The sequence below is a fragment of the Podarcis raffonei genome, chromosome 2 (assembly GCF_027172205.1).
Source record: "Podarcis raffonei isolate rPodRaf1 chromosome 2, rPodRaf1.pri, whole genome shotgun sequence".
In the NCBI taxonomy this organism is placed as follows: Eukaryota; Metazoa; Chordata; class Lepidosauria; order Squamata; family Lacertidae; genus Podarcis; species Podarcis raffonei.
The window spans coordinates 57,591,877-57,607,997 of NC_070603.1; the positions used below are offsets into that span (position 1 = coordinate 57,591,877).

The window sequence follows — 16,121 nt, forward strand, 5'->3', positions numbered from 1 at the left end:
AGAAAATGCATTAAAGCTGCAGGATTTAAATAAATTGCCTCTGGTATAGCACCAGGCACTGAATGTTCAAAGATGTTATCTTGGAAAGCCCTGAAAAGATTTGCCATTTAAAATGTGTTCGTGTTCAAATGTACAGCGTGACCATGGTGTTTCGTGACAGTGCTTTAACAGCTCTGCTAAGCAAGTGGGAAATGTGCTTCCAGGCTTATGCCTAAGGCATAATGGTCAGAAACCTGGTTGCCACTCTCAGAAGAGAAAATGGATTCTGCCAGTGGAAGGCTGGACAATACCAATTATAACTAAGGCCTCCAGGGTCTGTAGAACTTTTACCAACATTTATTTCTTTTGTAAAAAAAATAAAATCTTCCCATGTAGATTCAATTAATGTTGCTGTTCACTAATCAATATTCAGTTAATCACTGATTCATTTATTAACTGTTTCTTGAAATGCAATAGCACTTGGTCTCAGTACATGATTTGCCACGTCAGCATAGGTTAAAAGAAATTGCATAAAGATTGAAAATATAAGATGTTGAAATTATTATTTCCTACAAGCAGGTAAAATTGTAGCATTTAGATGTGTAATGGCCTGATGCTTGTCTTGAAGAAAAGAAAGAAGGGAGATCATAGGGTTGTATTTAACTAACTTTCCTCATAGTAGACACACTAATATTAATGATCATGACTAATTTAGGTACGTTAATTTCAATTAGTTGACTACCACCCATAGAAATCAACATTTGCGGTTGGCAGAGCCTGTTGGCTAATGGAAAGACATTGTAATGCAGTTGTAGACAATGTGGTGCCCTACAAATGTTATTAGACTATAGTTCCCATCATCCTTGCCCAGTACCTATAATGGCTGGGGCTGTTGGGAGTCCAACAATATTTGTAAGGCACCACATTGGATAACCCTACCATAGCATTGTATTAGATATAATAAGACATAGGTAAGTCTTCAGTACAGTAGTACCTTGGTTCTCGAACAGAATGTGTTCCGAGAGTAGGTTTGACTCCCGGAACCATTTGAAAACCAAGGCACAGCTTCTGATTGTCTTGAAAGCCACGCTGGACATTTGGCTTCCGAAATAGTTCGAAAACCGGAACACTGACTTCCGGGTTTTGATCATTCGGGAGCCAAGGCATTTGAGATCCAAGGTACAACTGTATAGACACAACCAATGGTTAAGGCAAAAGCAGTCATATTTTGAACCAACTGGACTCTAAACTTAATTTCATACCTTGAAAATTTCCAAGAGTTCTGCTCAACGTGCTCAGATGCAAAGAGGTGAGCAAGCATTTTACAGACTGTCTTCAACCCTGGATGTTGTCGCCATTTGTCACCATTGAATTGCTTGCATGCTGCCTTTATAATGCTGTGGTCTTCGATTTCAGTTGGCCACTGTCCAGACCTCCCGTGATCCGAGGCCTGCCTGTCCCATCTTCCATGAGCACGGAGGAGATTTCCCACGAACACATCACGATAGAAGCAGCAGATAGTGGTCGTGGGAGCTGGACCTCCTGCTCCAGTAGTTCTCATGATAACTTCCAAAATATCCAGAACCAGAAAGGCTGGGACCTCTTAAACTCTTACCGCCACGCTCACTTAGAAAGGGCCATTGCTGAAGTAGAACCATCAAGCAGCTGCCCTGAAGAGATTCACTTGCAGCCCCACGCCCACTCAAACAGCAGCAGGCAATCCAAAACGGGCATGGACTTTGACCAATCCCGGCAGAGCTGGGCTTCATCGAGTTCTCTGTCAGACGCATATGAAGCAAACTGTGGGACAGTAAAGCGGCGAGGACTTGACAGCTTAGCAGTAGAGCAAGCTGAAGTTTTGGACTCCAAAGCAGGTGGCGATACAACATACAAAACTGTCACTTCCAGTACCGAGAGAGGCCTCATAGGTAAGCCGCCCAAAGGCTGTGGAAGCTCCCACAGCTGCACTGTATTATGTTATTAAGCTGTTAAGAAATGACATCAGCAGATTGCATGTTAAAATCCAGTTTGTACACATGTTTTCAATCAAATAAATCCACGGCCCAAAGTGTTTCCAGACCTCCTTGGGAGTAGGGGTGGGATTTAAAGTAACAGAACAGCAAACTTTTTATTGCCTTACAGGGAAGGGAGCAGGCTTATGCAACAAGCAGAGGAAATTTCCCCTGTGACCTTTTCCAAAAAACCTTTCTGAGATTTCTTTTTGCAGTTTTCCACTAAGAATTTGGGCTTTCCTTTCTTGAGCCCTCTCATGCATTACATGGGAGATGACCAAGTTGGTGCAGAAATTGTCCAAGTTGCGATACTTTTTCCAGCCATTCAGCCCTGCCTACCTGCTCCCCTTTCCCTTAAGGCAGAAATAAAATATTCCCCAGGTATTATTGAAGTCGGGAAATATGGCATAAAAATATACTGTATTTTTCGCCCTATAGGACGCACTTTTCCCCCTCCAAAAATGAAGGGGAAATGTGTGTGCATCCTATGGGGCGAACGCAGGCTTTCGCTGAAGCCTGGAGAGCAAGAGGGGTCGGTGCGCACCAACCCCTCTCGCTCTCCAGGCTTCAGGAAGCTTTCCACAGGCCATGGGAGAGCTGCGCAACTTTGTGCAGCTCTCCCACGGCTTGCGGAGAGCTGCCTGCACCCTGACGCCTGGGGCGCGCTGAGCTCAGCAAGCCCCAGGCTTCGGGCTTCGGGCAGCTCTCCGCTAGCTGTGGGAGAGCTGCGCGAAGTCGTGCAGCTCTCCCACGGCTTGCGGATAGCAACCTGTTCTGGGGTCGGGGGAAGCTCGGGCTTCCCCCCCCCAGCCCCGCACCTGGGGGGAAAATAATTTTTCCCCCTTTATTTCCCCCCCCAAAAAAACTAGGTGCGCCCTATGGGGCGAAAAATACGGTAATTGTACACAGATTGTAAACCAGTTAAGAGAATACATAAATCGTGGTGATTCTTTTATTGAAAAATATATATATCCCACATTGTCTTAGATATGAAAGCTGCTTCCAGCATTGAAGAAAAGGATATGGATACATTTTCTCAGGGGACTTCTCTCTCTTGCCTGCCCTTTCCAATGTGCAGTGATCTCTGCTCCTAGATGCTATACTTGCCCTATACCTCTTTCCTCCCTTTAACTCATCCTCAGCTGTACCATGTTACTTCATATCTCACACCCACATCAGTGTCCACTCCAGGCATCTTGTGAAAGAGGCTGAGAGATCCATCCTCTTCCACCCGATAGATTGCCTTACATGCTCAGCTGCTGGTAGCAGTGCACCTTCACGTACAGCTACCAGTACCTTCCTACTAATGTCCTCAGTCAGGTATGAAATACAGGACCATACGGGAAGAAAGTTGTGTTTTATGACATTGGATATTTTGGCGTGGTGTTGGCTGCATGTCTGGAATATGCTTTTTGGAATCCTTAGCTGACTGTTTTTTAAATAATATTTGAAAGCCCTGCAAGGGAAGTTGTAGTGGGTTTGAGGGTATTGTTGCAGTTTTTATTTTTGTGCAACCACTGTGCACTGATCAGCTGTTTGTGATATTTGGGGATAAAGTGGGGATATCCTGGCTTGGACCATTGGTTGCTCTTCTGTCAATGTGAGGGACTCCAATCCAACAGAGTCTTCTGCTGGTGGAAGGAAGGAAGGAAAGAAATTTTTGCCAGTTCCTCTTTACCTATACAGCTCCCAGTGACACCTCCAGAGGGTCTCCTAATCACTTGGAGTATATTATCTTAGGGCACTGGGGAATAATAATAATAATAATAAATAATAATAATAATAATAATAATAATAATAATAATAATTTATTATTTCTACCCTGCTCATTTGGCTGGGCTTTCCCAACCACTCTGGGCAGCTTCCAACAAAAGATTAAAAATACATTAAAACATCAGTCATTAAAAACTTCCTTAAACAGGTGGAATTGTGAAAATTACCTTCCCCTTTCCCCCAGTACGGGGATCCAAGTCTTTGAACACAGTTTCCTTTTCCTCAAAGTGCATTTGAAGCGTATTTCACTGTAGGAACAATTAAATTCATGTCACTGGCAGCTTTTAGCCATTTTGATAAATCAAAATGGAATTAATGTCAACAAGGGGGAGCTGCTGCAAAATATTACAACTGTGTGGAGTGTTGCTGTTCAGTATGCCAACCAGCTGTGCATTCTTTTGGGATTTATAATTTCATTTTTCTACCCAGCCAGTTTCTTATTCACCCCTCCCCCCCCAAAAAACAGTCAACATTATGTGGCCTTGTTTTCTTTGTATCTGTCCGTCTATCCATCCACACACACATTTCTGCAGGACTTGAGGTTCCCATATGCCTGCTAGCACATGGGTAGGCAAACTAAGGCCCAGGGGCCAGATCTGCCCCAATCGCCTTCTAAATTTGGCCTGCGGATGGTCCAGGAATCAGCGTGTTTTTACATGAGTAGAATGTGTGTTTTTATTTAAAATGCATCTCTGGGTTATTTGTGGGGCATAGGAATTCATTCTCCCCCCCACCCCGAAAATATAGTCCAGCCCCACACAAGGTCTGAAGGACAGTGGACCAGCCACCTGCTGAAAAAGTTTGCTGACCCCTGTGCTAGCCCCTTCTTCTTGTGTGTGCATGGTCCTATTTTGGCTTACATAGGGCTCCACACTCACCTCTGAACATTGGAAACAAAGGGAATGAGACTATCTGTGAAAGGTTTGTGACATGGTGCAAGCTGGAAGAGGAGAAGGAAAGAAAATGGCACGTCTGTAAACCAAAGAAAGGGAATTCACAATTTTCAAACTGAGAACCAGCTCTCTAGTAGCTGGCCCATTTTGTCCTTTTGCCCCACGCCATTACCGTTTTATTTATTTTTTTAATAAATTTTTATTAACATTTTGCAAAACAAAAGATTCATCATTTCAAAATGTATCATTTCCGTAAATAAGATTCATATAAAACGCAAAAACAGTATAAAAACAAAAATATATAGCAGAGAATAAAGAAAAATAGAAAAAAAGAAAAGAAAAATGAAAAACCCTTTTTCTTAAATTTCCAAAGTTCCATACCCCTCTGTCTTGACCTCCTCACATCCCCCTTTTTTGTGTTCCTCTTTATTCCAATCCAATTCAGCAAATTCAAAACCTTATTTGAGCCATACTTAATTTTACATTCTTCTAATTATTATGTCTTTTTTTTTTAATCCATATCTCCTCTTATATACTATGACATAATAATGTTCTGTTCATAACCCCCTATCCTTTTTAACATTCTTCTTTTAAATCACCTTTAACCAAATCACACAAACCCTGTTACCTTCACTTCCCACATCATATTAACACTCCAAGATTTTACAATATTTCTGTAGATAGTCCTTAAACTTTTTCCAGTCCTGTTCAATCAGATCTTCTCCCTGATCGCGGATTCTGCCAGTCATTTCAGCCATCTCCATGTAGTCAATCACTTGCGTCTGCCATTCCTCCACGGTGGGTAAATCTTGTGTCCTCCAGTACTTGGCGAGAAGTATTCTTGCTGCTGTTGTTGCATACATAAAAAATGTTCTATCTTTCTTTGGCACCCATTGGCCAACTATGCCCAAAAGAAAGGCCTCTGGTTTCTTAGGAAAGGTACTTTTGAATACCTTCTTGAGTTCATTATATTCACATTCTTATTAGTGCCAGTGTAAACAGGATTTCCACAGTTCAATATTAAAGGAAAACTAACGAGATCAAAGCAGGAATAAGCAGTTTTGCAAAGAGGAATTGTCAGGAAGTTAAATGCCAGTGAAATCTTAATTAATAAACCTTTTCCTAAGGGCATAGCTTTTTCATCAGAGGGTAATTGCGTCTCCTTAGATCACCCCCCAAAATTTGGGCTTGCATTACATTTCATCCTCTGCCTAGCTCTAAGGCAAAACCAACATTGCCAAATGAATGTTTGGGTGGGGCAGGGGTTACACACCCAGTCTATGTAAGCCCAGCATTCTCTACTCTGAGAAACGTCCTCTCATTGTTCCTGTCTGTTCTTGCCACCTAGATCAGTCTTAGCATTTTGCCAGCTGTCTGCTTTTCCACAGACACCACAGAATCACAGAATTGTAGGGCTGGAAGAGATCCTGGGGATCATCTAGTCCAACCCCCTGCAATACAGGAATTTCTTGCCCAACATGAGGCTCCAACTCACAACCCTGAGATTAAGAGTCTCATGCTCTACCGACTGAGCTATTCAGCTTAGACCATCTTTATCTTTTATCAAAGGATATCCCCAAAGCCTGCTCCTTGTTTGATTTTGCCATTTATTTCTTAGCAACTAAAAGGGCATCACAACAATTGTCTGTAAATGATACTAGTTTATCAGTATATAATCTAGTTTTCACTTTTGCACTTGATTTATAGAAGCCAGCTGTTTTGGAATAGAAACTTAGAAAAAGAAAAAAACCTGTTGCAAATTGTGTTCCTTGGCACTGAAAATAAACTTAATGTTGAAATTTGGCATAGTTTAGAAGTGTCAGATGAGACTGGAAATGCATGACTTCAGCTGCCCTTTTTTGTTCCTTTCCAGTGCTTACATTGCCACTACTTCAAGGTTTCACACTGGCAAGTAGTAGGACTATAGCTCTGTACCAATCTGTCGATGGAGAGTAGTAAGCTAACCATATAATAATAATAATAATAATAATAATAATAATAATAATAATAAGAAGAAGAAGAAGAAGAAGAAGAAGAAGAAGAAGTAGTAACTTATTTGGATAACATTGGCATTCCAGTGTTAACACCATTTGTCTGGCTTAGACTACCTTGGTTACCTACTTTAGGATTCCAAAAAGTCATATTTGAAGATGAGAATGGGGTAGCCTTAAGGCAAGAGACAAAAGCTTCACAAACTAAACTTAAATAATTCTAGCAAAGGCAAGTGTCAAGGTGAATTGTAGGTATTTTAATTACATTTATTGCCAAAAATGCTGACAGTATGACATATACAATAATTGAAACGAATGCTGTAGGATTCTCTTATATACCGTATCTATTGGTGCCGGAATATAAAAGGTTTTGAAAGTTATGGATCAGGAAATTTCACTCACATAGGAACAGTGAAGTAAATTCTCAGGTTTGGAAATGTCAAGAATGTTTCTATTACAGATAAGTTATGTGTGTGTGTGAAGTGCTTTGTCTAGTACAGTGGTACCTCAGTTTTTGAACATAATCCATTCCGGAAGACAGTTCAACGTCCGAAATGTTTGAAAACTGAGGCACCAAGGGCTGGCTGCAATTGCAATGGAGAAAATTGGGGGGGGGGGGAACACCTCAGCGGAAGCCGTTCGACTTACGAGACACATTCGAAAACGGAAGCATTTCCTTCCAGGTTTTTGGCATTCGGCTTCTGAAACATTTGACTTCTGAGACATTCGAAAACCGAGATACCACAGATTTCAGATTGTTGTAATCAACTAGCCTAGGATTACAAACAAATAAATAAAATAAATACCATGTCTGTAATCCAGTAGTGGATCATGAATTTCAGTTGTCGAAAGATTGGGGTTTTTTTTTTGTTCTTTACTAAAAGATCTGCATTTTTAAATATTCTGCACAGTTCATAATTAGTTACATTTTATAAGTGAATAATTGTGTGTATTTAGAACACTTGTATACTTCTACACCAACAGCTATTGGGCCAAGAACCAAGGCAACTTTTGTTTCCTGAAGCCAATATAGCAGCTACCTCTGCCCTGTTAATGGATCCTATTAAGAATTAAGAATTATTATTAAGAATTATTATTATTAATTATTATTAATAATTAATTATTAAGAATTATTATTATTAAGAATTAAGAATTATTATTAAGAATGCATTTAGGAATGTGATGCCTAAATAAAGAGGTTATACTCTTATCTTAATTGCTAGGAGTGTAATATAAACCTTTTCAAAAGCAGATTGGGCAGTATCCAACTAACTTGTTCCATCAGCACAAGGAATTTTGCTTTTGCAACAGATCTCCCTCCCTCCCCACTTTCCTCTCCCCAAGTGCCCTCTAAATCTGTTCTGGGTTTTTCTCTCCAGAGCGGATTTGGGGAGGGTGTGGGACTATTAGAGAGGGTAAGTTTTGTTGCATAAGGAAAAATCCTTGTACCGATAGAAGAAGCTTGTTGGATACTGCCCATTGTCTCCAAACCAGATTTTCACAACTGAAATAAATCATTCCACCTAATATAAATAGAATTAAGAATGCCACCAGAGCTCATGAATAGCATAGGTGTAAGGTCACGCAGGGGTCAGCAAACTTTTTCAGCAGGAGGCTGTCCCTCAGACCTTGTGGGGGGCCGGACTATATTTTTTTGGGGGGGGGAATGAACAAATTCCTATGCCCCACAAATAACCCAGAGATGCATTTTAAATAAAAGCACACATTCTACTCATGTAAAAACACCAGACAGGCCCCACAAATAACCCAGAGGTGCATTTTAAGTAAAAGGGCACATTCTACTCATGTGAAAACACGCTGATTCCCGGACCGTCTGGGGGCCAGATTCGGAAGGCGATTGGGCCGGCTCTGGCTCCCGGGTCTTAGTTTGCCTTAGGGCAGGGGTGTCAAACTCAAATTCATCGGGGGCCGCGCCGCCGCTAGAGGGCAGACGTTCTCTGGCTTGTAGGCTGCCACGCATGCGCTGAAGAGGCGGCTTTCTTGTGTCAAAAAAAAAAAGGGAGAATAAAAGGTGAAGGCTGGCGGTGGCAGCGGCTACACGGGCCACATGACGAGGTCTGGCGGGCCGGATTCGGCCCGCGGGCCTTGTGTTTGACACCCGTGCCTTAGGGCATTTTTAAAGAATAGCCCTAATGCAAAGGGTTTGGTGGATGGCACCTTGTCATTATTTTAGAGGAACATTTCCAAGGATGTAGCTGGGGGAAAAATCAGGAACGTGAGAGTCTTCCAAATTAATTTTACATGTTTTAGCTAGAGAGTTGGTCCAACTGCTGTCAAAAGATGTTCTAGCAAAGTAGATTTGGAAAGCTGGGGACATTGTATACGGCATGGCTATGGTCAAAGAAGGCAAATTAATCACATGGCTGTTAGAGATAACTTCCAGAAGCAACTAAACAGACTTATTTCGTGCAAACATCTTATCAAAACCTCTATTTTCACATATCACTGTATATGAATGCTTTGCTGGTCCTGCGAAAATTCTTTGGACTTGGTTTTTTCTTTTTTCTTTCTGTTTTCAAAATGCCCCGCCCCCTCCACCCCATTTTAGGGATATTTGATTTTCACACTTGAGTTTGTGGAGGCTACAAGATAAAATGTATTAATTGAAGTGCAGGTTTAGAACAGTGCCTATTGCTGTCTGCCTGTTTGCCAACTGTTGAGATCAGGGAGCCTTTAAGGACCGCTTCAGCTGCTTGAATCTAGGAATCTTGCCTCTCTATACTGTGACTTTTTTAGTACGTAATGTTTAAAATCCTGCCGGTGGCCTTTTATAACAAGCAATTCTTTCATTTACTTTTTTTGTTATCAGTTTTCAGTTTAGCCATTGTAACATTTCACTGTTTTTTTTTAAAGAAATGCTTTTCCCCTTCTCATTTGTTTTCTCCATTAACATTTCCATTGCTTATTTCTTGTGCCAGTGTACTGTGTCACCTCACCTAAGGAAGACAATAGGTATAGGGAGCCACCGCCCACCCCGCCAGGATATATGGGGATTTCCTTAGCGGACTTAAAGGAAGGATCACCTCACCACCCACACCTAAAACCTCCAGACTATAGTGTGGCGGTGCAGAGGTCAAAGATGCTGCATAGCAAGCTCTCTAGGCTCTCCTCCACTCCTCTGAGTAGCGAACCAGTGGCTTGTTTTCCAAAGAAGATGCCTCAGTTGCATGGCCGACAGCCGTCCCATCCTAAGCTAGCAGATATGACTGACGCAAATAGTGAAGAGGATGGTATGTTGAAGATCTAATTTGACAGCTATTTAGTAAATTGGTGTGTGATTTGTAAGTGTGGCCAATGCACGAATTGTCTGACCTCACCAGGGTCACCTTGAGTGTGCTTCAGTGATTTCCCCCCTCCGCTTCTAAATCAATTGCACACGCTTTTCAAGTGCGTACTGTGAAATGAACAACCCTTTAAAAAATCCAGCACATTAATCACTGTGTTCATGATTAACCAGCATGTGTCCAACAAATGCAAGTATAAAGCCAGGTGCACAGAGTGGTCCACATTTCTTGTCCCTGAAAGGCAGATGAAACTCTCCCAAAGAGCCCATAATATTATTTTTTTTGTACATAACAGAAAGATGCTTCAGAATGAAATAAACCAAACTAGGTCTACGAAACTGCTAGTGCATACAAGCAACTTCTGTCTTGGTTAGGGGGGAAACAGATGGGCCCCTGCCACATGGTGGCCATCTGTAAGCTCCTGTCATGTAGTAAGCTGGGCATTTCCTCCTGTACAGCTCTGTGCGGGTATAAGGCTCAGTGTCCCACATATCCAGAATCAAGATATTACTGGCTGCCCAAGCAGCTGGAGCTGCAACGAAGTGCAGTTTAAAGTCGTGGCTGCACATTAAATGGCCATTAGTTTCCACCCTTACGTTTTTGAAGGGGATGCTATCAGACTGAAAACAGCTGAGACTTTAAATTGTAGTTTCAATTATTTACAAGCAAGAGTTGCAAACCTCACGAAATTGCTTAGTGGGCACAGTCGAGCCCAGAGGGACCCACTAATTGGACCACGCTGGTACTTTGCACTTGACCCCTTTCCCAACCTTTTTACACCTCAACAATCATCTCCTAAAGGGCTTAATTCCCCAAATCATGAAGATTTAAAAGGGGTCTAAAGTGAAGGTTTTGCTTGCTTCCCCTCCCCCCCCCCACTTTACCTAATGAAAACAGGCAACTTTGATTTTGCAATTTATTCCATTTGTTGTCCACTTTCTGTTGTCCACCACTCTTGGTTGTTTGGCACAATCTCTCCCCCCCTCCCCATTTTTAATTGAATGCATGAATTGAAATTCCTCTTTGAGTGTGCTTTTACAAAATTTTTACAAATTTGGCCTGACATGCTCCCTTGAGTTGAAAAAGCTCTTAGTTGTGCTATACACACAGTGATGTGTATCAGAAAAAGGGGAATGTTGGTGGGTGAAAGGAAGGAAATGTATGTGTATATACATAGCAGTGTGGGATCATGTTCCTAATCTCTTAGATACTAAAGCATTCTAAAAATAGCACATTAGGATGCATTCTCCGGCTTCAAATTCAAAATAATCCATTATTTTATTTTTGTATTATAATTTTATCCTGCCCGTATAGTTCTTTCCCCATCCAGGTGAGCCAGATGAGGCTCAGAGTGAGTGTGCATCAGTGACTGATGGGAAATTTGGATCCAGTCATCACTGCACCATGCTGTGCCTCATTAAATGAGTCCCAGTCGACTGACTCTTTCCAAACTATGGCTGAGATCAAAATACCTATGTTAGATGTACCCATGACTTGGGCATATGCAATGGGATTTTTAACTTTATGTTGAAACTCCCCATATTGGTCATTGTTTCCCGTATATGAAGTGCCCAGTCTCCAGACCTCTTTTGAATTTGTATTATGATTGAAAGCATCCATGCACACATTCTGTTGCTTGAGCACACACACAAAGCAGAGTTTTGTGTGTGTGCTCAAGCAGTAGCATGTGTGCCTTGTAGCTTATCTGAAGAGTATATAGTAAAGGAAGCTACTGGGGGGTAGAAGGCTGATAAGCAGTGATGTTTCCATAGGTCTAACATACGCAGCTTCCCAAATCCTTTTAGAAAAAGAAAAAGAAATCACTGCATGACAGAAAGGACATGTAATATTTTGCTTAAGCTGACAGCATGTTTCTTTTCATTTTTGTTCACATGATCAAAAGCATTAAGGATGGCTGCAAGGGAGGATTTTGAATGCTTTGAAAATGCATGCCAGTCATTTGATTTTGAGTCGGGGAAACCCAGTGGGGAGCAGCTTTCACGTTCAGAGTGGGTGTGGTCAGTGTATTGACTAAATGTGTTGCATGTTTATGGAACAGATGGTTTACTGTGTTTCTCTTGCTTCACAGAAGATGAACAAGTTTCAGCAGTCTAGCCTTTGCGCTTCCTGTGAAAATTGCCCCAAGTCACAGTAACATTGGAAGAAGGAATTGTACAATATTGTTAGCTGTAGCTGACAGCTTGCTGCTATTGACTTCAAATGTTGCATTTGCTTGTCTTCTGAATAATATGACGGACCTAATCTGGATCCTAATTTTGAACTTCTTTTGCTTCACTGCAATCAGCTTCACAGCCTAAGAAAACTATTTATATCTTGAGAGAGACAGACAACAATTTCTAAGGAATACTGACCCTGAATTGCAGAAAGCAGAATCCAGAAGGACCTCCCTTTTAACGAAGTGGGGCCAACTTGGAAACATTCTTCTGCAGGAAACCTGTAGACGCTTTTGGTAGACTTTGCTCAGATATTTTCTTTGTGACCATTACGGCTCTCAATTGAAGAATGTTATTCTACGTGCTTACGGAACTGCAACACTTCAGCGAAACCAAGGATACATCTGCAGCAATCTGAAGAGTAATTTATTAATTTGGAGTTTATAATAAGGCTTTGGTTTGTTTGTTTGTTTATATGTGTATTAGAATGCTCTGGTTGGCTAATGTGAATGCTTTTACAAAGAAAATAAGGTAACAAATTATCTTGGTGTTAATGACATGTTTTATGCTAGCAAAACACCGTGGATTTCTGAGGAACTGGATGTCATGAGTGCAGCTAGAGGTTTACACACATTGCCACATAAACCTCTCTTGTAAAATGCCAAGCCCTGATGTGTGTATTGAGTGTGCTTTAATGTGCATAGTGTAGTGGAACACTGCCATCTGTTGGTCCTGTATTTTAAAACCGGTGAAGTACATGTGACCGCTGTCCTTTCAGCTATCAAATGAACAAGGAAGTACCTGCAGTTCTGTTCTTTCCTGCATTCCATTTCTTGCCCTTCCGTTGAATTGAATCATGGTGTGTGTGTTACCTTGTATTTACAGCGCAATCTCCTGTGAACCCATCCAGTGCAAGTCCCCTTGCAACAAATGGAAGAAGCTGCCAGGTCCTGAACTTTTGAGCTTCATCCAGTTTGCACCGGAGAAGTGCCCATCAAGTGATGCTCAGCTTGAGGTGTTCAAAACTTACAAGGAGAACCTTGGAAATTGAAACGGGACGTTAGGTTTTTGTTCTTCTCTTTAAAAAAACAAAGCTATATATGCACAATGCTGTGCTTGATTCTCAGGCCTTAGATTTACCTGGAAGCATTTTCCCCCCTGCATGCAGTTACTTGCTCTGTAGCTGCTGTGACACACTCTCCACTAGACTGAACTCATATGATCCTGGCTGAGCCTTCATATCTGGAAACGACTTTGAGGCTAAACCCCAGTGAGGCTTGCTTCCGGTTAAGCTCTGCACTTGAACTGTCAGCTTCCTTGCAACCACAATGTCTTAGAGAAAAACACAAAAGAGGGAAGGTGTTTAGAATTTCAGTCTTCGGGAACAAAAACTCATCACAAAATGTGTGGCCATCAATAACTTTGAATATTTGCACTGCAGACTACTGTATGCTTATCTTTCTGTCTTTGTGGCCAGGACTAAATTTAGTGTGTTTCAGCGTCCAGATTATTCCATATTCTACATCCTCACCCCCCCAAAACTATTTTGAATACTTGAGGTATAGGGTCTTTACAAACGAGATAACCCACTCTTAGAGCGAACCTGTAAAGTGTAGCCTGTAATTTATTACCATCCATGGGAGTCCATAAATACTGCTCATTAATCTCCAATGCTAAGCACATTTGTGGTTAGTTTAGAATGAGAAACAGCTGGGGACTCGTGCCTTCAGTTGCTCTGGGATATGGAGGCACTTGGAAGCAGCTAGGCTCTTTAACTCTCTCTCAAGTGTCTCAGAAACCTACTGTGACTGCATGATCAAGCCCTTCCCCTTGTCCAAGCCTTTGGTGCAGGGCTACAAAGATGCTCAGTGACTTTGAAGCACTTCTGAAACCCAGGACAACTGCAGGCACATCATCCCATCCTTTTACGGACCCTGAAAGTAGTTCTATTGTTGTGCTTTGGAGGTGCTCTGATGACCCAAGTTAGGGGAGGGGCAGGGTTGTTTGTGACCAAATCTTTGGAATTGTTATCAAGGCACCATCCTCCAAAACATGCGGACATCTGGCCGTGTTAAATATAGTCTGCATGTGTGTGTGTGTGTGTGTGTGTGTGTGTGTGTGTGTGTAGAAAGATATCTATATCTATCTAAGTACATGCATGTGTAGAACACACACACAAGCTAAGGAACAAAGTAAGTCACTGTTTACAGTTAGGCTAAGCTGAGGTTGCAGCTTTGCTTTACTTAGCCAACCAGAGTACATGGAGAAGAACTGGAGTTCCCTGCATTTATTTTCTTCCTCTAGCAATTACCCAGTCAAACATTATAAATGGATGTATATTTCAGGTTTACCTGTAAATCCTAGTACCTTAAATGTTTACAATCTAAGCTAGAAGGAAGATGTTTGTCAATTTTAAAGGTGCCTCAGAGTAACTTATTTTTTTACTGTTCAAGTTGTACTAAGCTTTCACGTTTTCTTTTGAGTCTGAGGCAGATGCAGAATCCAAACACATGTACCAAAAAACAAAATGTAACTCCCTAAGCCTTCTATATGCATGATCCATATTGACTTAGGGCAGTTCTAGTGAACCGGAGGGTGTTTGGATAAACCTATGCCATTTCTGGCAGCCCGCTGAGGTATTCCGTTGATGCCTTGTAACATGGAATTACAAACCAGAAAATAATAGAAGGAGATGGAGAGGCTCTCTGATTCATCATTTAGTTGGCTAATCACATGTTAATACTCTAGCCTTAAGTATCTGAGAAAAGTAGCTGCGCAATCAGTCTGCTCTCTTTTCTTTGCCTCCAGGGCCTTAATGGGAGCGATCAACTTGTATGGGCCTTAATGAAATAATATTAAAACCTGACTCAAGTTGGCAGCCGTGATTTCTGCATATACGGCCATGTTGACGCAGGCACAGACCAACCCACAGTGACATTTTCTAGCACAAACCCCACTAGGAATTCCACATTATTGCAACTTCATCTGTTGAGTGAGACTTGTTTAAGATATAGTCTTGGTGGAAAGTGTACATAGGCCACAATCCATGAGTGCCATAGCAGAGGCAAGGAAGAAGCACCTGCGCAGCTAGATAATGGTGTTGGATCCAGATTAAGCCATTCTTTAGTCCTGCGGTGGGGAGCCTTATAGCTCTCCTGATAATGAACTGCAGTTCCCACCAACCTCAGCCAGCATGGCTTGTGGTCATAGGAGTTGCATTCCAGTGACCTTGGGAGGACCATAGCTTTCCCCAAGCCTGCTTAAGTCCCCTTAGGCATGATTAACTTAGTCTGGATCCAACCCACGGTGAAGTTTTTACGGTGAGTTTCACCCCCTAGAATGAGCAAGCTGCTATTCTGTTTAAAACTTCTGGTTTCCTGTTCAGACAGCTGACCGCAGTGAAGAACCTCAATGCCTTTAGCTCTGCATAACATGCATAAAGTGCTAAGGATGCAACTATACTTGCCATTAAAAAGTTTGCAAACCTCAAGCCTTAGCTTCAGTTTTCATCTTAAGTATCACGTGGTGCATAAGTGCTAACATAACTGCAAACGTAATAGGGAATACTGATGTTTTGGGGCCAATAATATAATTTCTCAGTAACCTCAAATACTGTTTTAGCTTGCAGGAACAAAACTAAAGGATTAAGGCCTTCTCGCTTGAGGGTAATCCTTCTCCATTTGATAATCCTGATACTCCTTTCATTTACATTATTGACAAATCTCAAGGTCTGCTCACCTTGTCTGAAGATCATCGAACCAGCCATTTGATAACAATCACCCTCTTAAATTTGGTTTTTCCATATCTACAGCATCAGTAATACTCTTTTTTTAAAAAAAAAGTACATTGGTGTTCAAGCCACTGCACATCTTGTTAATCATGTTGTCCTATAGAGCCCATATAGTGTAAATATGCTCTGGGTAAATGAACTCTTTTGACTGCTTCCGATTTGCACAGTGTGAATTGCCTCAGTCTGTCCTTGCTCTGATCTTCA

At 41.6% G+C, this 16,121-nt stretch overlaps 1 protein-coding gene across 6 annotated transcripts in view; it reads left to right on the plus strand.

Annotated features, from left to right (window-relative positions):
* RAPGEF6 (Rap guanine nucleotide exchange factor 6) overlaps positions 1-13,205 on the plus strand; it is a 143,373-nt gene extending 130,168 nt beyond the window's left edge. For 5 of the 6 annotated variants that reach the window (XM_053376782.1, XM_053376784.1, XM_053376783.1 and 2 more), the window contains 3 exons: positions 1,396-1,907; positions 9,588-9,899; positions 12,043-13,205. In XM_053376782.1, the coding sequence (XP_053232757.1) occupies positions 1,396-1,907; positions 9,588-9,899; positions 12,043-12,068 (850 nt within the window). In that variant the 3' untranslated portion in view covers positions 12,069-13,205. The remainder of the gene's footprint in view (positions 1-1,395; positions 1,908-9,587; positions 9,900-12,042) is intronic. The other variant, XM_053376786.1, reaches the window with a different exon arrangement.
* Positions 13,206-16,121: the final 2,916 nt, after the last annotated feature.